Source organism: Amblyraja radiata, chromosome 2 (genome assembly GCF_010909765.2).
Source record: "Amblyraja radiata isolate CabotCenter1 chromosome 2, sAmbRad1.1.pri, whole genome shotgun sequence".
NCBI lineage: Eukaryota > Metazoa > Chordata > Chondrichthyes > Rajiformes > Rajidae > Amblyraja > Amblyraja radiata.
Window position 1 is genome coordinate 124662920 of NC_045957.1, and position 22298 is coordinate 124685217.

General features: G+C 45.5%; 1 protein-coding gene across 1 annotated transcript in view; it reads left to right on the top strand.

Annotated features, from left to right (window-relative positions):
• The window catches only part of ulk4 (unc-51 like kinase 4), a 324061-nt gene that overhangs the window by 132273 nt on the left and 169490 nt on the right, over positions 1–22298 (top strand). Inside the window, exons 22-23 of the mRNA XM_033015040.1 lie at positions 6415–6542; positions 18117–18241. Of these exons, the coding sequence (XP_032870931.1) occupies positions 6415–6542; positions 18117–18241 (253 nt within the window). The remainder of the gene's footprint in view (positions 1–6414; positions 6543–18116; positions 18242–22298) is intronic.

Consider the following 22298-nt stretch of genomic DNA (forward strand, 5'->3'; position numbering starts at 1 on the left):
TGGATATCTGGCACAGCAGGATATATTCTATTGCTATCCTTTGTATATTTCAACACTTTTATCACTCTTTCCTCACTTCAGGAAAATAGAGCTTTCATTGAATTGATTGAAAGTTACAACATTGAAACACACGCTTCAGCCCACCGAGTCCACGCCAACCATCGATCACCTATTCACACTAGTTCTATGTTATCCTACTTTCTCATCCGCTCCCTACACAATAGGGGCAATTTACAGAAGGCAATTCACTACAAACCCGCACGTCTTTGCGATGTGGGAGGAAACTGGAGCACCCAGAGGAAACCCACACGGTCACAGGGAGAACATGCAAACTCCACACAGACAGCACCCAAGGTCAGGATTGAACCAAAGTCTCTGGCACTGTGAGGCAGCAGTTCTACCAACTGCACCACATAATCGAACAATACTGCCGTCTTGTGCAATACTGCATTTAAAGTGATTAACCAGCTGCTTTAAAAAATGTGGAAAAGGACAAAAAATGCTGGAGTAACTCAGCGGGTCAGGCAGCATCTCTGGAAAATATGGATAGGTAACTTTTGGGTCAAGACTCTTAGAGTGATACAGTGGAAACAGACCCTTCAGCCCAACTTGCCCACATGGACCAACATTTCCCATATACACTAGTCCCACCTGCCTGTATTTGGCCAATATCCCTCCACACCTGTCCTGTCCATGTACCTGTCTGATTGTTTCTTAAACATTGCAATAGTCCTTGCCTCAACCACCTCCCCTGGCAGCTTGTTCCATACACCCTTTGTGTGAAAAAGTTACCCCTCAGATTCCTATTAAATCTTTCCCCCTTCACGATTTCCCTACTCTGGGCAAGAGACTCTGTGCGTCCATGCGTTGTATACCTCTATAAGATCACCCCTCACCCTCCTGTGCTCCCAGGGATAGACTCCCAGCCAGCATTATCTCCCTATAGCTCAAAACCTCTAGTCCTGGCAACATCCTTGTAAATGTTCTCCCCCAGCTTGACAACATCTATAACATGGTTTCCACAACTGAACACAATACAGTCTGAAGAAGGGTCTCGACCCAAAACGTCGCCTATTCCTTCGCTCCATAGATGCTGCCTCACCCGCTGAGTTTTTCCAGCATTTTTGTCTACCTTCGATTTTTCCAGCACCTGCAGTTCTTTCTTAAACAGTACTCTAAATGTGGCCTCACCAACATCTTATATAACTGCAACATGTTTTTCCAAAATGAAACACCTCACGTTTCTCTGTATTAAACTCCATCAACCATTCCTCAGCCCACCTGGCCAACCGATCAAGATTCTGCTGTAATATTTGTAATATTTCACTATCTGCAATGCCACTCACTTTTGTATCATCAGCAAACTTGCTAATCTTGCCCTGTATGTTCTCATCCAAATCATTGATGTACATGACAAACCGTAACGGGCCCAGCACCGAACCCTGAGGCACACCACTAGTGTCAACACCACCATCACAGGCCTCCAGTCTGAGAAGCAACCTTCTACCATCACCCTCTGCTTCCTTCCATGGAGCCAATTTTCCATCCATTCAGCTATCTCTCCTGGGATCCCATGCGATCTAACCTTCCAGAGCACCTACCATGTGAAACCTTTTTGAATGCTTTGTTGAAGTCCATGTACACAACATCTACAGCTCTGCCCACATCAACTTTCTTGGTCACATCTTTCAAAAACTCAATCAGACTCATGAGACTCGACCTCACACGTACAAACCCCTGCTGACTGTCCCTTATCAGCCCTTGTCCATCTAAATGCATGCATATCCTATCCCTCAGAATACTCTCTGTAGAACATAGAACCGTTTGCACAAGAACAGGCCCTTTGGCCCACACTGTCTGTGCCGAACATGATGCCTAGACCAACTCTTATGTGCCTGCTCTGCTGACATAATCCATATCCCTCCATTCCCTGCCTATCCAAAAGTCTCTTAAATGCCACTATCAAATCTGCCTCCACCACCACCCCTAGCCGTGACCATCCGAGGGAGACAGTTCATGGGGGGGCACTCAGCAGGACTGGTTCAGAGCAGCTATACCTCTGGGGATGAAGCTGTTTCTAAGTCTGGAGGTGCGGGCATAGAAGGCCTTGTAACATCTGCTGGAAGGTAGAAGTTCGAACAGACTATTGCAAAGGTGTGAGGAGTCTTTATGAATGCTGATGGCATTCATAAAGTGTACCAATGTTCCATGTACAGATACAGGATAAAGGGTATAACATTTAGTGTAAGATAATGACCTATTAAAGATAGTTCAAAGGCCTCCAGGTATCAAGATTCAGGATTCCCTGTGTTGTCCTTGCTGGTACCAAGCATCTAATGTACTTGTTGATTTAGATCCATCTGTCATTGGCTTCTGATTGTTCTCCTCATTGCATTTTCTTCCAATTCTCGACACTTCCTTTCTTGACATATCCTGCTGCCTTTTATCTGTCAACTCAAGGCCAGTCGGCTGCACGCACTGGTGTGGGAGATGGAGGTGGTCTCAGTTTGGAGGGTGAGGTGAGGGCTAATGGTTTAGGACTATGGTGCTGGAGAGGTTGGCCTCCTGGATGGCACCGTGGTGCAGCTTGTAGAGCGTTTATCTCAGAACTCCAGAAATTTGAGATTAATCTTGACCTCGGGGCCCGAATGTGTAATGTTTCCATTTTGTTTGTGAGACAGCACTTCTTAAAAAAGGCAGCCAGCATCATCAAGGACACGCACCACCCTGGCAACACTCATTTCACTCCTGTCCTCAGGAAGAAGGTATGAAGCCTGTAAACTGTAACGACCAGGTTCACAGCATCTTCTTCCCAACAACCACCAGGTTATGGGACACTACAAACTGCAACTAAGCACCGATTCATCTTAGTTGAGGCCACATTTAACTCGGCTGTGACCACATTTAAAGTATTTGAGGCCACAATTGGAGTATTGTGTTCAGTTTTCATCACCCTATTTTTGGAAGGATGTTAATAAGCTGTAAATATTTACGAGGATGTTGCCAGGACTTGAGGGCCTGAGCTATAGGGAGAGGTTGAGCAGGCTGGGACTTTATTCCTTGGAGCACATAACGATGAGGGGTGATCTTATAGAGGTGTATGAGAGGAATAGACTGGGTAAATGCACAGAGTCTTTGACCCAGAGTAGGGGAATCAAGAACCAGAGGACATAGGTTTAAGGTGAAGGGGGAAAGATCTAATAGAAACTCGAGGGGCACATTTTTTACACAGCTTCACAGGCCCGTAAACTCAGTGCGCACAGAAAATAATAATTTAAAAAATATATATTCAATAAACTAATAATGGTAATACTAATGCAGCAATACAAGTCCTCAGTGCAACCAAAGGCGGTCCATAGAAGTTCATTTTGCACTCATTGCTCTCTTGAAGCTCACTACCATTTGGCCCACTTTGCTGCCTAGTGCGAGAAGCCTCCCCCCATCATCTGAATCCGCACACAGACATCTTTCACTGCCCACATTTGAGGTGGAAGCCAGCCATCCTTGATGCTGAGGGAGAAGATGATGATTTTCCCTACTACACTGCTGTAGTACTTTCCATCTGCTGCTTGGAGTTATGGCCTGACTAATGGTGTGAAACAACCCACAATCATTTCACGTTACTGTGATAAATTACTGTCGATCTTCCTTCATACAAATAGGAAAAAAGCCGTACAACATTTCAAAGCGCTGTTGGCGATCATATCTATTAAAGGCACTTCAGAAAGTGAACTTTCTTCAAACAGGAAGGATTAGTTAGCGATCTTGTTGTGCAAGGCCCCTTTGGCAACAGTGACCATAATATGGTGGAATTCTGCATTAGGATGGAGAGTAACGGTTAATTCAGAGGCTAGGGTACTGAACTTGTATAAAGGAGACTTTGAAGGTATGAAACGGGAATTGGCTAGGATAGACTGGCAAATTATACTTAAAGGGTTGACGGTGGAGATGCAATGGTGAAGATTTAAAGACTGCATGGATGAACTCCAGAAATTGTTCAACCCTGTCTGGCGAAAAATAAAACGGGGAAGACAATAGACAATAGGTGCAGGAGTAGTCCATTCGGCCTTTCGAGCTAACACCGCCATTGAATGTGATCATGGCTGATCATCCCCAATCAGTACCCCATTCCTGCCTTCTCCCCATATCCCCTGACTCCGCTATTTTTAAGAGCCCTATCTAGCTCTCTCTTGAAAGCATCCAGAGAACCTGCCTCCACTGCCATCCGAGGCAGAGAATTCCACAGACTCACCACTCTCTGTGAGAAAAAGTGTTTCCTCGCCTCCGTTCTAAATGGCTTAGTCCTTATTCTTAAACTGTGGACCCTGGTTCTGGACTCCCCCAACATTGGGAACATGTTTCCTGCCTCTAGCGTGTCCAAACCCTTAACAATCTTATATGTTTCAATAAGATAGCCTCTCATCCTTCTAAACTCCAGAGTGTACAAGCCCAGCTGCTCCATTCTCTCAGCATATGACAGTCCCGCCATCCCGGGAAATAACCTTGTAAAACTACGCTGCACTCCCTCAATAGCAAGAATGTCATTCCTCAAATTAGGGGACCAAAACTGCACTCAATACTCCAGGTGTGGACTCACTTGGGCTCTGTACAACTGCAGAAGGACCTCTTTGCTCCTATATTTGATTCCTCTTGTTATAAAGGCCAACATGCCATTCGCTTTCTTCACTTCCTGCTGTACCGCGGCTCAACCGTGGCTGACGAGGGAAGTCAAGGATAGTGTTAAATCCAAGTAAGAAGCATATAAATTGGCCAGAGGAAGCAGCAAACCGGAGGACTGGGAGAAATTTAGAACTCAACAGAGGAGGACAAAGGGATTAATTAAAAGGGGGAAAAAGAGCATGAAAGAAAGCTTGCGGGGAATATAAAAACTGACTATAAAAGCTTCTTTAGATATGTAAAAAGGAAAAGATTAGTGAAGACAAATGTAGGTCCCTTACAATCAGAGACAGGTGAATTTATAATGGGAAACAAGGAAATGGTAGAACAGTTAAATTAGTACTTTGGTTCTGTCTTCACTAAGGAAGACACAAACAATCTCCCAGAAATACTAGGTGACCGAGGATCTAGTGGGAGGGAGGAACTGAAGGGAATCCATATTAGTCAGCAAATGGTGTTAGGTAAACTGTTGGGACTGAAGGCAGATAAATCCACAAGGCCTGATGGTCTGCATCCCAGAGTACTCAAGGAGGTGGCCCTAGAAATCGTGGAGGCATTGGTGATCATTTTGCAATGTTCTCTCAACTCTGGATCAGTTCCTGTGGACTGGAGGGTAGCAAAATGTAACTCCACTTTTTAAGAAAAGAGAGAGAGAGAAAACAGGGAATTATAGACTAGTTAGCCTTACATCAATAGTAGGGAAGATGCTTGTTGATTACTTCACCCTCGTTAGACCTCATTTGGACTAAGAGGTTGCAGCATGGGACCCATACACAAATAAAAACATTTCTTCCATCGAACGTGTCCAAAGACAGGCAGCTCGATTTGTTACTAACACCTATGAGAGAGAAGCGAGTGTTACCAAACTTCTGAATTCTCTGGGATGGAACCCTCTCCAAGGCAGAAGTGAAGCTCACCGTCTGACCTGTTTTTACAAAATGTTAAATGGTCAGCTAGACATAGATCACAAGACCTACACCAAACCCAAACCAATTAGGAGCAGACGAGGGCATTCGATCCAATTTGTGATTCCAACTACCAAGACAGATGTGTACAGCAATTCGTTCTTTCACCGCACAATTAAAGCATGGAATAATCTCCACCCTACTATAGTTACCTAACCAGATGCAACTAAATTTAAGGTAGCTCTTTCTTCCCAATAAATCTTTCTGGCTTAAGTCCTCCCTCCACCACCTCCAGTTTAAATTCCATTTGGAATATTTTGGAGGACCAAGAAACCAAGAACCAAGAACCAAGATGTTATAGCAGTGCATTTGGAAAGCAGTGACGGGATCGGTCAAAGTCAGCATGGATTTATGAAGGGGAAATCATGCTTGACTAATCTGTAATTTTTTGAGAATGGATATGGAAGAACCAGTGGATGTGGTCTATCTGGACTTTCAAAAAGCCTTTGACAGGTTACACACAAGAGATTAGTGTGCAAAATTGGAGCACATGGTATTGGGGGTAGGATATTGACATGGATAGAGAACTGGTTGGCAGACAGGAAGCAAAGAGTAGGAATTAATGGGTCCTTTTCAGAATGGCAGGCGGTGCTGGCTCAAAGGGCCGAATGGCCTACTCCTGCACCTATTTTCCTATGTTTCTAAGCTTGTCGCCATTGTTATGAGTCCACCTTTTTGATCATAAATATACATTATGTGAGCAATATTGTTCTTAAAGGTTGTACAGGTTGAGACATGCAACTCTCTCACTGGATTTGTTCCTTTTCTGCAGGATTTTGTCACCAAAATTGTCCGTTTATTGGAAAGTCCTTGGACAGTAATTCGAGCCAAAGCTTTTCTGGTCTTATTGGAAGTTTTAAGGAATAACAAGGAGATGCTGCTGCTTTGTTGCCAGACAAGGTAAGAGGAGCGGTGATCAGGGTGAAGAATGCAATCAAAATGTAAACTGCTTGAAACACTCACCAGGTCCAGCAGCATCTGTGACTGAAAGAGAATTGGGGTTTCACGTTAATGACCTTTCAGCAGTGCCTTGCTGAATAGTTCCAACATGTTTAGTATTCTGAAGTTAAAAACAGAAAACGCAGCAAGCACTCAGCAGGTCACGCAGCATCAGTGGAGAGAGAACCAGAGTTAACCGAATATAGACGCAAAATGCTGGAGTAACTCAGCTTGTCAGGCAGCATCTCTGGATAACATGGATAGGTGACGTTTCACAGAGTGCTGGAGTAACTCAGCGGGTCAGGCAGCATCTGTGGAGAACATGGATAGGTGACGTTTCACAGAGTGCTGGAGTAACTCAGCGGGTCAGGCAGCATCTCTGGGGAACATGGATAGGTGACGTTTCACAGATTGCTGGAGTAACTCAGCGGGTCAAGACAAGTCAAGAGTATTTTATTGTCATATGTCCCGGATTGGACAATGAAATTCTTACTTGCTGCAGCACAACAGAATATGTGAATATGTAAACATAGTACATAACGGGGGAAGAGAAAAAAAAAAGAAAATGTTCAATAAATAACAAATATAGTGCAATAATAATATAGTCTTTTGCAGTTCAGAGCTCAGATCTTATTTGTTGTTGTGTTTAATAGCCAGATGGCTGTAGGAAAGAATCTGTTCCTGAACCTGGACATAACAGTTTCAGGCTCCTGCCTTCTTCCTGATGGCAACGGTGAAATTAGTTCGTGGCCAGGATGGTGTGGGTCCTTGATGATTTTGGCTGCCATTTTGAGGCAGCGACTCCAATAGATCCCTTCGACGGTGGGGAGGTCAAAGCCGGTGATGGACTGGGCAATGGTCACAACTTTTTGTAGTCTTTACCGCTCCTGGACGTTCAAGTTGCCGAACCAGGCCACGATGCAACCAGTCAGAATGCTCTCTACCGTGCACCTGTAGATGTTTAGGAGAATCCTCTTCAACTTGCAGAATCTCCGTAATCTTCTCAGGAAGTAGAGTCACTGATGTGCCTTCTTTATAATTGCATCAGTGTGCTGGGTCCAGGAAAAATCTTCGGAAATATGCACGCCCAGGAATTTGAAGTTTTTGATCCTCTCCACCACCATTGATGTAAACAGGATTGTGGGTCCCCATCCTTCCCCAAACAAAGTTCACAATCAGTTCCTTGGTCTTACTGATGTTGAGAGCCAGGTTGTTGTGCTGGCACCATTTGGTCAGTCGGTCGATCTCACTTCTATACTCTTGACTCGTTCCCATCTGTGATTCGTCCGACAACAGTGGTGTTGTCAGCGAACTTGATGATGGAGTTCGCACTGTCCGGCTACGCAGTCATGAGTATAGAGTGAGACCCGCTGAGTTACTCCAGCACTCTGTGAAACGTCACCTATCCATGTTCTCCAGAGATGCTGCCTGACCCGCTGAGTTACTCCAGCACTCTGTGAAACGTCACCTATCCATGTTCTCCAGAGATGCTGCATGATCCGCTGAGTTACTCCAGCACTCTGTGAAACGTCACCTATCCATGTTCTCCAGAGATGCTGCATGACCCTGATAACCTAGGTCCTGCTTCTGTTAGACTGCTCAAAATACAGCACCTCACATTGGTCTGTGTTAAATACCATCAACCATTCCTCATCCCACTTGGCCAACCGATCAAGATCCTTCTGCAATTTTTGACAACCATCTTCACTATCTACAATACCACCCACTTTAGTATCATCTGCAAACTTGCTAATCTTGCCTTCTACGATTTTATCCAAATCATTGATCATAGATGTCAAACAGTAACGGACCCAGCACTGACCCCTGAGGCACACCACTAGTCAGACCTCCAGCCCAAAAAGCAACCTGCCACCATTACCCTTTGCTTCCTTCCATGAAGCCAATGTTCTATCCAGTCAGCAATCTCTCCTAGGATCCCAAGGGAGAACAAGCAAACTCCACAAAGACAGCAGCCAAGGTCAGCATCTGTGGTGCAGCTCTACCAGGCGTGCCAGTGTACAGGTCCTTCTATGGCCTGTAATCTGGGAGCATATACTTCTTCACCATGAACTCTGTCACACTCCATATCTGAGGTGCACAAACATTCTCATCAAATTCTAAGGTATAATCAGATAACATAAATAACAACAGTCATAGAGTTATACAACACGGAAACAAGTCCTTTGGACCAACTTGTACATGCCCACCAAGTTGGCATATTCCATTTACCTGCATTTGGTTCATATCCCTCTGAACTCATCTCTGTCCAAATGTCTTTTAAAGTCCGAATTGTACCCACTTGTATAGCTTCCTCTGGCTGCTCATTCCTGATACAGACTACCCTCTGAGTGAAAATGTTGCCCCTAAATCACTTAAATCATTCCCTGCTCACTTTAAGCCTCTGCCATCTAGTTTTTGAATCCTTTACGCTGGACAAAAGGCTGTGGGCATTCACTTTAACCATGCTCCTCCTGATCTTGTACACCTCTATAAGTTCACCCCTCAGCCTCCTACACTCCAAAAGCCTCCTACACTCCAAAAGTCTCAGGCTATCCAACCTCTCTGTACAACTCAAGCCCACAAAGTCTGAGTTGCTCCAGCACTTTGTCTTTTTTTGTAAACCACCATCTGCAGTTACTTCTGTTAACAACCTGTTTAAGAAAGAACTGCAGATGCTGGAAAAATCGAAGGTAGACAAAAATGCTGGAGAAACTCAGCGGGTGAGGCAGCATCTGTGGAGCGATGGAATAGGTGACATTTTGGGTCTCGACCCTTCTTCAGACTCCATAGATGCTGCCTTACCCGCTGAGTTTCTCCAGCATTTTTGTCTACCTTCTGTTAACAATCTGATGAATCACTTTTAAATAATTTTTTTTATGCAAAACAGATCTTTTTAGATTAGTTTTGAGATACTGTGGGAAATTTTGAGGTGCGTTTTTAAAAATTTCAGAATATAGAAATTTGGTCATTGGCCATTGATTTCCTTTTGATATGAATACTGCATTTCGTTGTCTCTGTACTGTACACTGCACAATGACAATAAAGTTTGAATCTGAATCTGAACAATACAAAATCTAATATATTATTTATCTTTGTATTGCTTTTGGGAAAGGGTGATAAAGAAATGAAAAGATTCAAATAGCAAAGCCTAATTGTTTTGTTGCAGTGTTTGCTGCAGGTGTTGATCCCAGAGTTCAGGACCTAGCTACTTAATAATCACATTCTGGGGTGATGCAGTGGTGATATATTTCTTCAGCTTGTGAAGATGAGAGCTCTGCTCAGAAAATTGGCTGATGATAGTGTAACTGCAATCTTGCTAACAAAAGCATCAATCTTATTTTGCTGCTTACATTTGAGTGATGAAAATTATACATTTTCTCATTTGTCATCTTAGAAATGAAAGGATGGTGTGACTCTTTGTATGCCTGTTTACTGGAATTACTGATGCATTATATTTGCATGTAATATTATCACTGAATTCATAGAGTGTCATACAGCATGAGGATATGCCCTTCCATGCCAACCAAAGTGCCCTGCTGCACTCTCTGGCCCTACTACACTGGTCCCACCTGCCCATGTTTGGCCCATATCCCTCGAAACCTATCCTGTCCAGGTACCTGTCAAAATGCCATTTAAATGTTGTTATTGTACCTGCCTCAACTACCTCCTGTCACAGCTCATTCTATATACCCCCCACCATCCCCCATCACCCTCCACCCACCATCCCCCACCCACCAACCACCCTCCACCACCCCCCATCCACCACCCACCCCTCACCCTCCACCCACCACCCCACCCCATTTCATAGCTACCTTACTTGTTTCCCTTACCTCACATAATTCAATATCCTTCTCGGTGAATACCGAAGAAAATAAATAGTAAGATTAAACGAGAACTTACCAGTTTGAAGTTTGATCTGTATTTTATGAGGAGTTACGATGAGGGATTACGTGAAGAGCCCGCTCAGCACGCATGCGCGGCATACTTCAAAGCAGCAGTGTGGAATCACAGATAGACACAGTTATTTAAATAAACATAGTAAAGAAAAGGAGACATCAGTTATCAGTTTGACCCATATTATTGAGGGTGGGAGCGGAGGGCACGTAATCCCTCATCGTAACTCCTCATAAAATACAGATCAAACTTCAAACTGGTAAGTTCTCGTTTAATCTTACTATTTTACTTCGGAGTCACGTGAGTGACTACGTGAAGATTTTAAAGCTCTGTGATTTCAAACCGTGTAACAGTTATTACTTCACTCACTGCCGAAGTCCTTGAGGGAGGAAGTGTGTTATCGTAATCAACCAATGAATCTGTTTGTAGAAAAACACAACGGTATTTTTTAACAATAACAACAAAGAAATTAAATTGCTCCCCTGGCCTTAAATTAAATATTTGCAGTCTGTAAATTTTTTTCTGCAAATAAAGCAGGTTTTGCCAACGGCTTATTATAAAAAGTTCTGAACGTTCTTTCCCCCGACCATCCTGCTGTAGCCAGGATGTGGTCTATAGGCACGTCCATTCTTTTGGCCGTCGACGTGGATGCTGCCCTGGTGGAGTGAGATTTGTACATGTTAGTGTTTATCCCAGCAGCTTTTAGCACCTGCTTGAGCCATCTCGAAATGGTTTGGCTCGTCACCCGACCATAAGGTTTTTTATGACTGACCCATAAGGCTTTTTCTCTCCCTCGAATATTTTTGGTTGTGTCTATGTAGGACAGTAGGTGGGTCATGGCACATAACCGTGGTTCTGGCGGGTAAACCAGACTGGATTAGGTGTTCCTGGTCTGCTCTGTTTGATCAGTCCCTGGATAATGAAAGAGATCTGGTCTGGAGCTGTGATCATGTTGTCCAGTCGCAATAGGTGTAGTGACTGGACCCTCTGTGCAGATACAAGTGCCATCAACATGAGTGTTTTGAGCGTAGATTGTTCCAGGTTGAGGGATCTGGCTGGTGGCCATCCCCTGAGGTATGTCAGGACCACACTGACATCCCATATATGGGTGTACCTTGGTCTAGGGGGGTTAGAGTTGTAAATACCCTTCATTAGTTTGACCACCAGCGGGTGGGACCCCATGGCCTGTTGTCCTGGAGCTTGTTTTAAATAGACAGACAGGGCACTTCTAGCTGTGTTGATGGCACTGTAGCTGAGTCCTTCATCGTGGTGAAGGTTCGCCAGGAATTCAAGTACGTTGGTAACTGTAGCGGTTGAGTAGGTGGTCCCTGTATCCAAGCAGTACTTCTCCCACTTTTTGATGCTGGACAAGTACTGTTTTCTTGTGGATGTTCGGAGGGATGTCGTGGAGTAATGGGAACCATGGCTGTGTAGGCCAGTCAGGTACTATCAAAATACCTGAAGCAGAGTCCATTTGTATTGTGCGTAGTACACGGCTGATGAGGCAGAAGGGAGGAAATGCATAGAAGAAGAAATTTCCCCAATCCAGCGCGATCGCATCTACCGCTGCTGCCTCAGGGTCTGGTTCCCAAGCGACATACATAGGTACCTGGTGATTTAGCCTTGATGCAAATAAGTCGATATCTGGCATGCCACATTGCTTAATAATCTTTGCAAACACTTTGGGGTTTAACATCCATTCGGTGTTGTCATTAAATTTGCGTGACCTGGTGTCTGCCACTGTATTTAGCTTACCTGGCAGATAGCAGTTGCTGATAGCCAAATATGTCTTTCGACACACCATTGCCAAATTGTGTTGACCAATTTGTTGCATGATATCGATTTTATGCCGCCCATATGGTTAAAGTAGGCCACCACCGTAGTATTGTCTATTTGTAACCAAACATGCAAGTGATGCATATTGGATGCATATGCTTTTAAACCATAAAAGGCACCCAACATCTCTAGATAGTTAATGCCCAGTGTAAGTAATAATGATGACTCTAGGTTAGTCCATCTACCACCTGTGCTGGATATGGAGTTAGTCGCTCCCCAGCCTTGAGGACTGGCATCTGTTTGGATAACTACAGTAGGGTTAATGATGATGATAGGGCTGAAACTATGCCAAACATTTTCTGCCCACCACTGTAGTTCTGATATTGCTTCAGTGGGTAATTTCATGATATAATCATAATGACCTGCATGTCGTTTTAGTGCCTGTACCTTTGCTCTTTGTAAGTTTTGATAGTGCAAAGGTCCAAATTGTGTAGCCGAAAATGCTGCTACCATTTCCCCAATTACTCTTGCTACTTGTCGAATAGTTGGTCGCTCGTTGACCATTAAATTGTTGCATGATTGTGCCAATTCAGTTGTTTTGTCTTTTGGCAAAGTTACAGACATGTGGGCTGAGTTAATTGTGAAGCCCAAGTAGTCCATGGTTGTGGATGGCTTCAACTTAGATTTATCTGGATGTAAGACAAATCCCAAGGTTTCGAACAACTGTTTGGTAGCTGACACAGCTGATATGCCAATTCCATGGTCTTGCCTACTATTAAGATATCATCAAGATATGCCATGACCATATGTTTTTGTCTTCTTAATATTGCCAGGGCTGGTTTTAGTATCTTGGTGAATAATCTTGGGGCTGATGTTAAACTGCCATCGCTGCCCCATCCAGGTAAATTTCAGGTATCTGCGATGGTCCTTGTGAATGAGTACTGAATAGTAAGCATCTTTGAGGTCAATGCTTGCCATGAAGTATCCTTTGGAAATCAGTTGTTTGGCAGTAACAAACGTTTCCATTTTGAAATGTACATACTTAACAAACATATTTAGTGAAGTTAAGTCAATGATGATGCGACATCCACCATCTTTTTTAGTTTTAGTGAATATTTTTCTAGTATAAATTGTATTTTGTATCCACTAATGCTATTGAGTATATACTTGTCACTCGTGATAGACTCCCATGCTTCCTTAAACAGGTGTAATCTCCCCCCTGTTAGTATTGCGCCCCCACTTTCTATATGCTGGTAGGAACCAGACCAACCTACCTCCATGGTTATGGGTGTTTCTTCTGTCTCTTCCCAGACCAGCGAGTCTTGCGCGTTGTCTGACGTGGCGGTGATGTTTGGGGGTGGCGCATTTTCCATGGGGTCCGCTCTGACTTCAGGTGGTGATATGCGGACCCCGAGCTTTCACCAGTCCCATAGGGTAGACGTCGACTGGTGGACGCGATGGGGTGCTGCCGCTTGGGTATTGTTGTTTTGGGTTTGCTCGTCCCGGGGCCTGCCCTCATGAGACCGAAAGTTTTTTAGAGGCCTCTTCCATATCCTTTACTTTTTTCGTGAGGTCTTTGCCAAAGAGCAGTGTGTCTGGCTCAGTGGCTGGGGTTTTGCACAACCCCGCGAATTTTGGATTTAGGGCAGGTCTTATAATTTCTTTACGGAGGTTATTTATCTCGAACTGCGTGTTGCACAACAGCGCGAGAGTTGGTTTGTGGTCATCTCCGTATTGTCCACAGAACGAGCAAATGATGTGATGGTTGACGTCAGGAGCCTGAGGATCCGCTGCAGTTTTGGCTCCTGGTTCCGAATATTTGTCCCGACGTGCCCCCAGATTTGGCTGTTGACAGCCGGCACTTTGAGAGACTCACAATTTTTTGGAGCTGTGTACAATACTAAGGCCTCATTAACCACCTGCTCCTGTAGGGCCTGTTGGAGAGGTGGTTAATGCTGGCCGCTAGTTTAGGCTCTAATGGCCTTCCTGCACGTGGGGCTGCCACGTAGCGGTCCACCACACCCAGCAGCTCTTCCTGGTCCTGCACCCCTTGCATACTCCCGACTTCTTCAGCCAGCATCCCCTCTTCCTGACCAGCCCACTCCTGGTCGCCAAAGCTACCCTCGGGTGAGGAGGAAGCGATGGCCAGTGCACAAGGCACTGTGGAGGGAGTGCCTGAACTCCCCCTGCGAGACTGCCCCTCACGCAGCGAGTCTCGCTGGAGCACCTGCTCCAGGAGCCGCTCCATGCGGCTCAGGCGGCTGTCTCTCCCCCGAACGGGTGATGAGACGTCCCCGTCCGACGAGTCGGAAACCACCGGCCGGATGCTCTTCCTGTTGGCTACACAACCAGTCCGCTGCTCAGGCGCTAGCGGGACTGGGCTCGGCCCGGTGTCGGGGATGGCGGAGCGCCGGGTATTTTCGATGGGCAGTGCACAAGGCACTGTGGAGGGAGTGCCTGAACTCCCCCTGCGAGAGCGCCCTTCACGCAGCGCGTCTCGCTGGAGCACCTGCTCCAGGAGCCGCTCCATGCGGCTCAGGCGGCTGTCTCTCCCCCGAACGGGTGGTGAGACGTCCCCGTCCGACAAGTCGTAAGCCACTGGCCAGACGCTTTTTCGGGTGGCTTTACATCCTGCGCGCTGCTCAGGTGCTAGCGGGACTGGGCTCGGCACGGTGTCGGGGATGGCGGAGCACCCGGTAAGCGGTCCTACCGCCTGTTGCTGCCCCCCCCCCCCCCCCAGATGGAACGCTCCTCCATTGGAGTCGAGCGGGGGACAGGTTTGTTCAAGAGCCTTTTTGTTTTCTGCCTGTAAAACAAAGCAGAAGGCTCTCCTGTGAAAGAAACCCGACCTCAGAGTCCTACCTGACGGTCCGTCTTTCAATCTGTAGCGGGAGCGCCTGACTCCCGATGCGGCCGCTGTTGCACTGCTGAACGCAATGCCGCGCATGCGTGCTGAGTGGGCTCTTCACGTAGTCACACGTGACTCTGAAATAAAATTGTTCAATATCTCCCCCATCTCTTTTGCATCTGCAGATAACTGTCCACTCTGACTCTAATGGACCCGTTTTATCCCTCGTTATCCTTTTGCTATTAATATAGCTGTAGAAACCCTTTGGATTGAATTTTAACTTACTTGCCAAAGCAACTTCATATCTTCTTTTAGCTTTTCTAATTTATTTCTTAAGATTCTTTTTACATTCTTTATACTCCTCAAGCACCTCATTTACTCCATGCTGCCTATAATTATTGTAGATCTCTCTCTTTTTACGAACCAAGTGTCCATTTTCCCTTGAAAACCATGGCTCTTTCCAATTATTACTCTTTCCTTTCAACCGAACAGGGACATAAAGATTCTGTACTCTTAAAATTTCACTACTATGTCTCTACTACATCCTTCCCATCAAACAAAATGTCCCAATTCATTCCTTTTAAATCCTTTCGCATCTCCTCAAAGTTAGCCTTTCTCCAATCAAAAATCTCAACCCTTGGTCCAGTTCTGACCCTCTCCATAATTATATTGAAACTAATGGTATTGTGATCACTAGACCCAAAGTGCTCCCCAACACATACCTCCGCCACCTGACCTGTCTCATTTCCTAACAGGAGGTCCAGCACTGCCCCTTCTCTAGTAGGTACCTCTATGTATTGCTGCAAAAAACTATCCTGCACACATCTTACACACTCCAAACCATCCAGCCCTTTTACAGAATGTGTTTCCCAGTCTATGTGTGGAAAATTGAAATCTCCCACAATCACTACCTTGTGCTTACTACTAATATCTGCTCTCTCCTTACATATTTGCTCTTCCAATTTTCGCTCCCCATTAGGCGGTCTATAATACACCCCTATAAGTGTTGCTACACCTTTCCCATTTATCAGTTCCACCCAAATAGCCTCCCTTCTAATCTATCCTGCCAAAGCACTGCTGTAATATCTTCCCTGACAAGCAATGCAACACCTCCACCTCTTGCCCCTCCAATTCTATCACACCCTTCTGCCCACAACATCCATGCTGCCCTTAGTACTGATCTCAACTATTCCCAACTATTACTGAGCGAGGTACAGTGGCTAGAAAGAATACATGGGTGGATTTTTTAAATGTATCTGCATTACAAAGTTGTGTTGTAATTGATGCCTGTGATCTTGAGGTAGATAAGAATCAGGAGCGGCAATATGTTTGATAGCCCCGATCCCTGCTATATGATCAACAACATCGCAGTTGGTCATCTACTTACTTGATCCCCATGTCTCATGTTCCCCTTGATTCCAAAATAAACTGATCTTAATTGTGAATGGATCCAATCTTATAACATTCCCTGACTCCTCATTTTCTGATTATATCTGCCTGCTGTTGTTATTTTGTCTGAAATCTAGTTGAATGATTGCATTGCTAATGTCTTTTACCCCAGTTTCTGCGCTGTATGATTTTATTACAATTGATTGCAAAATTATAATAGAGCAACTTAAAACAAGTTTAAAGTTCCTGCATGACTATTTGCACGTGATAGTACATGAAGGGTAGAATGGGTTACAACAGACACAAGTAGTTTAGAGGAGACACCAGAACTGCAGATGCTGGAATCTTGAGCAAAACACCGGGTGTTGCTGTACAAACTCAGCGGGTCAGGCAGCATCTGTGGAGGAAATGGCAGGCGATGTTTTGGGTCGGGAAGATTGATGGAGTAGGGTGAGAGAAAACAAAAAGAGAGGTGGGGGCTGGACAAAGCCTGGCAAGTGATGGGTGGATACAGGCAAGGGGGGTGATTGGCAGATGGGTGGAGTAAGTGACAAAGGCTGGAGGTAAACGGGACAAAAGGGTGTCAGATAAGGAGCGAAGATTAAAAGGGTTCTGCCGGAGGGAAGGGTAGGCTTGGAAGGGGACAGTGAGGCGGGGGATAAAAGGCAAATGTTCAGTTTAGTTTATTATCACGTGTACCGAGGTACAGTGAAAAGCTTTTGTTGCCTTCCACTGAGATATTTTCTAAGTGTTCCGGTTTCCTCCCACATCCCAAAGGTGTGTGGGATTGAAGGTCAATTGGCCTCTGTAAATTGCCCCTATTGTGTTGGGAGTGGATGGAAATGTGGAATAACATAGAACTAGTGTGAATGGGTGATGGAAGGTCAGCGTAGACTTGGTGGGCCGTAGTGCCTGTTTCAAAGTATCTTTCACTCAATCAATCCATTTTAGGTAATGTATTGCATGCATGCATGCATTAAACCAACGGTTTGGAAACAGCTCCATCCAAGCGCAAGAAATTGCTGAGAATTGTGGACGCAGTCCAGGCCATCACACAAACACAAACCATTGACTCCATTTATACCTCATGCTACCTCGGCAAGGCCAGCAGCATAATTAAGTCAACGGAGAGACAATACATGGTTACAATCAGGCCATTGACAGTGTACAGATACATAATGGAATAGCGTTTAGTGCAAGGTGAAGCCAGTAAAGTCTGCACAAGAATAGTCCAAGGCTCACCAATGAGGTAGAAAGTAGTTCAGCACTGCTCTCTAGTTGTGGTAGTTCAATTGCATAATAACAGCTGGGAAGAAACTGTCTCTGAATCTGGAGGTGTGCGTTTTCACACTTCTATACATTTTGCCTGATGGGAGAGGGGAGAAGAGGGAGTGGCCGGGGGTGAGACTGGTCCTTGATTATGCTGCTGGCCTTGCTGAGGCAGCGTGAAGTGTAGATGTAGTCACCTCGGTACACATGACAATAAACTAATGACAAATATTGTCAACGTGGTTTTGGTGATTTTTTGGGAACATACTGTGGAATGGGAAATTGGAATCGTGAGAAATCTTTCAAAGAAAATGATCAAGGCTCATTGTTAATACTAATCAATTCTGCTTTAATTGCAGGTTAGTGATGTATATTGAACGAGACAGCAGGAAGGGGAAGGAACAGCAAAACAGCAATGAATACCTGTCCAAGTGTCTGGATCTGCTAGTCTGTCACATCATCCACCAATTACCCGGGATCATAGGTAAACTGATGGATTACTAGCTGAGAAATTGATCAGGAGTTATTCTGACTGTTTGTGCATGGCTGCTGTTGTCAAGAGGTTGGTTTATGTGGCATATATCAACCTAGCTGTAATGTATTTACCCCTCGAACATTTTGCACATTGTTTGAAACTCTGTGGAGATGTGGCAATGAAGGTGTATGGTATGCTTGCCTCCATTGGTCGAGGAGTATAACAAGCTGGACATCAGCAAGCAGCTTTACAGCTTTACTGCGGTGTGAGGCTTCAGTGAGGAGTCTGAGGCAAGGGGGACAGGAGGCAAAGGTACATGTGCTGTTCTATGTAACTTGGTCTACCCAGAGTAGGGCAATCAAGAACCAGAGGACATAGGTTTAAGGAACTTGAGGGATAACTTTTTTACACAAAGGTTTTTTACACAAAAAAGCTGTCAGAGGAGGTGGTTGAGTCTGGTCAATGTGGGCAAGTTGGGCTGAAGGGCGTGTTTCCATGCTCCGTGACTCTGTGGTTTAATGCAGTAGTGACGGCATTATATTAGTGAGGAGGTTTTGGTGCAAGTAAACGTTTACCAGTTACTAAGAGCCCTGTGAGTGATGAATCTATGACTTCAGATGCTGTACATTCGGCTCATTGACCAACAAAAGCAGCCGTCACCATTTACATTATTTTTCGCACGCCTGAAGATTTATATTCGTCTTTTCTCAATTTCTTTAGCTCCAGAGCATTTGTCTCAACGATAACCGATCATTACCAGACCCAGTCTGGTGATTTGTCTGCATCTTTCCCATTGCCTTTATCTCCTTTGTAGCACTGTGTGCCCACAGCTGTAATGTGGAGCCAGCAGAGCACCCGTCTCATACGCTCAGTACTTCACTAGCTCATATCTCCCTCCTCATCAGTCAGCATGAGAGCTAGCAAAGCAAAAGTAAATCTAGGAACCAACACCGAATGAAGTAGGTGTGGGAAGGAACTGCAGATGCTGCTTTACACCAAAGATAGACATAACATGCTGGAGTAACTCAGCGGGAGAGGCAGCGAGAGAAGGAATGGGTCGAGACCTTTTGTCAGACTGAGAGTCAGGGAAGAGGGAGACACAGAGAAATGGAGAGCAAGAGGCATCGCAGCGGGGATGCAGCGAGAGACAATGGAAGGAACAAAGTAGATGAAGTACTAAGTATGTCACAGAAGGCTGCTGAAAGTGAGGAAACAAATGTTGCATGGTCTGGATTCTCTCAAGCATAACATGTTTGACATTACTTGTCTCGTTCTGCTCTCTGCAGGGTATTTCCTGCAGCTCAGTTCCATTATAGATACATAGATACATAGAAAATAGGTGCAGGAGTAGGCCATTCGGCCCTTCGAGCCGGCACCGCCATTCAATATGATCATGGCTGATCATCCAATTCAGTATCCCGTACCTGCCTTCTCTCCATACCCCCTGATCCCTTTAGCCACAAGGGCCACATCTAACTCCCTCTTAAATATAGCCAATGAACTACCCTCTGTGGCAGAGAGTTCCAGAGATTCACCACTCTCTGTGTGAAAAAGTTTCTTCTCACCTCGGTCCTAAAGGATTTCCCCCTGTTACGACTCCCGAATGCAAGTACTTCAGAGCCGCGTAACACAAGTCAAAAACCAGGTTCAAGTTCAAAAACAGTTTTAATTATTCATTGGAACACAAAACCCAAACCTGATTTTAAACAACCCAGTCAGGGATATGGATGAACTGACAAACAATTTAACAATGCTCCAGCCAGCCACGTAATGGGCCGTCGAACCGGAGACTCTAAAACCTGCCTAAAGAGATATAACCCTGAAACAAAATACACGAAAACTCTAAGGTCAGCCCTTATCCGTCCCAATTCAATATCTGTTAACAAGGAATGGTGAAAGTACACAAAGTTCTATGCCATGTGGCCAGGCTTTCCTCACCTCACACCAGCAGTCTGCTCATCAGTCAGGGTCTACGAAGAAGAAAGAGAATCCTGGGAAGCTCTGGTATTTATGCTTCAGATGAGTCACCCGTCACCTGACGCAGCTTGGCCAATCGGGTACAGGAGCCTTTAACCCCTTGATTCCAGACTCACAGCCACGAGGCCTGTACTCGGGAGAGAAACAGAGAAAGGTAAGTACATAGCATTCACCAGGAGGGGGAAGCGCCTAACACCCCCACCCAAAGATACTGAATAAGTTTCTGAAAATGAACTAAAAAACACCACCAAATTTCAGCAACTATTCAGTAGCACAGACGTCTGAGAAGGCACATCCGAGAACAGTGACCCATTTGACTTCACCAAAGCAAGCAGGTCACCCCGCTGACTTCCAGTCAAATGAGACAACCGCAAGGGAAGCGTCTCCAAAGCCTCAGAGTTACTCAGCTTTCCCTGCGTCACTGCCACAGACAACCGTGCCTCCCCCACATCACCACCCGTGTCAGGGGGCAGCACCACTGCAGCCAAAACAGGCTTAGACGAAACCGAAGGACATAGCTCCGACCCATCAACCTCCACAGGCTCCTGCTCATGGTACTGTTTCATCATGTTGACATGACAGAGCTGAGTCTTACGCCTCCGATCAGGGGTACCAATAACGTAATCCCTCTCACCAACCTTCTTAACCACCTGATAGGGACCGCTCTACCGAGCCTGCAGACTGGAACCAGGAATAGGCAACAACACCAGGACCTTGTCACCTGGAGAAAAATTCCTACTAGAAGCCTTCCTGTCGAACCAGTCCTTCATCCTAGACTGAGCAGAGGCAAGATTACCCATTGCCAGTTCGCATGCCCTCCTCAGTCTAGAGCGAAAAGTACAGACGTGGTCTAAAATACTACGTTTTGTATCCTCCTGCAACCATTTCTCCTTCAGGACCCTCAACGGACCACGTACAGTATGCGCGAACACCAGGTCAGCAGGACTGAACCCTAAAGACTCCTGCACGACCTCACGCACCGCAAACATAACTAGATGAACCCCCTCATCCCAGTCTTTTTCAAACTCCAGGCAGTAAGTCCTCAACATATATTTCAAAGTCTGGTGAAACCTCTCGAGAGCTCCCTGGCTCTCAGGATGATACGCACTGGAGTAACAATGCTTAATATCTAACAACTTCATTACCTGACCAAAAACCTTCGACATGAAGTTGGTACCTTGGTCACTCTGCACAACCTTGGGCAAACCGAACAACGAAAAAAACTTAGTGAGAGACTTAACAATTGCAGGGGCAGTAATTCTACGCAAAGGGACCACCTCCGGAAAGCGGGTAGTCGCACACATAATTGTTAATAAAAACTTGTTGCCCACCCTTGTCCGAGGTAGAGGGCCCACACAATCAACTAGAATCCGCTCAAACGGCTCACCGACCACAGGGATTGGATATAAAGGCGCAGGAACAATCGATTGGTTCGGCTTTCCTACCACCTGGCAAATGTGACAACACCTGCAGTGCTGTTTCACGACCTTTTTCAACCCTGGCCAAAAAAAATTCCGTAAGATGCGGTCATACGTCTTATTGACCCCCAAATGTCCACCCAGAGGACCATCATGAGCCAAACAGAGTATCTCGTCCCTATACCGACGAGGCATCACAATCTGATCAACCACGCTCCAATCTTCATGCCCAGATATATCCAAGGGAGACCACTTTCGCATCAGTAAGCCATCCCTTAGAAAATACCCCTTTGCTGTGGAATCCATATCCCCCTCAGGCACTGCGCAGTCGAACAGATCAGATAAACCTGGATCACTCTTTTGCTCCTCAACCAGCCGGTCACGTGACAGTGACACCGGCACATTTCCAGACACTATCCCTTCTTGAGATGGAGAAACACCCTTCACAACACAGGATCTATCATCCTGATCCCCAAAAATGCTCTCACTCAGGTCCACCACATCCTCAAACTTCGCCTGGCTCTTAGCCATAGCCCTCGTGACAGCACAAGCTGCGAAGACCCTCGGATGCTGCATAGCCAATCTATCAGGACTCTGCACCATCGGAACAGCCGTCACCTCAGGAGTGACTAAAACTCTACCTCCTGCCAAGTAATTCCCCAAAATCACAG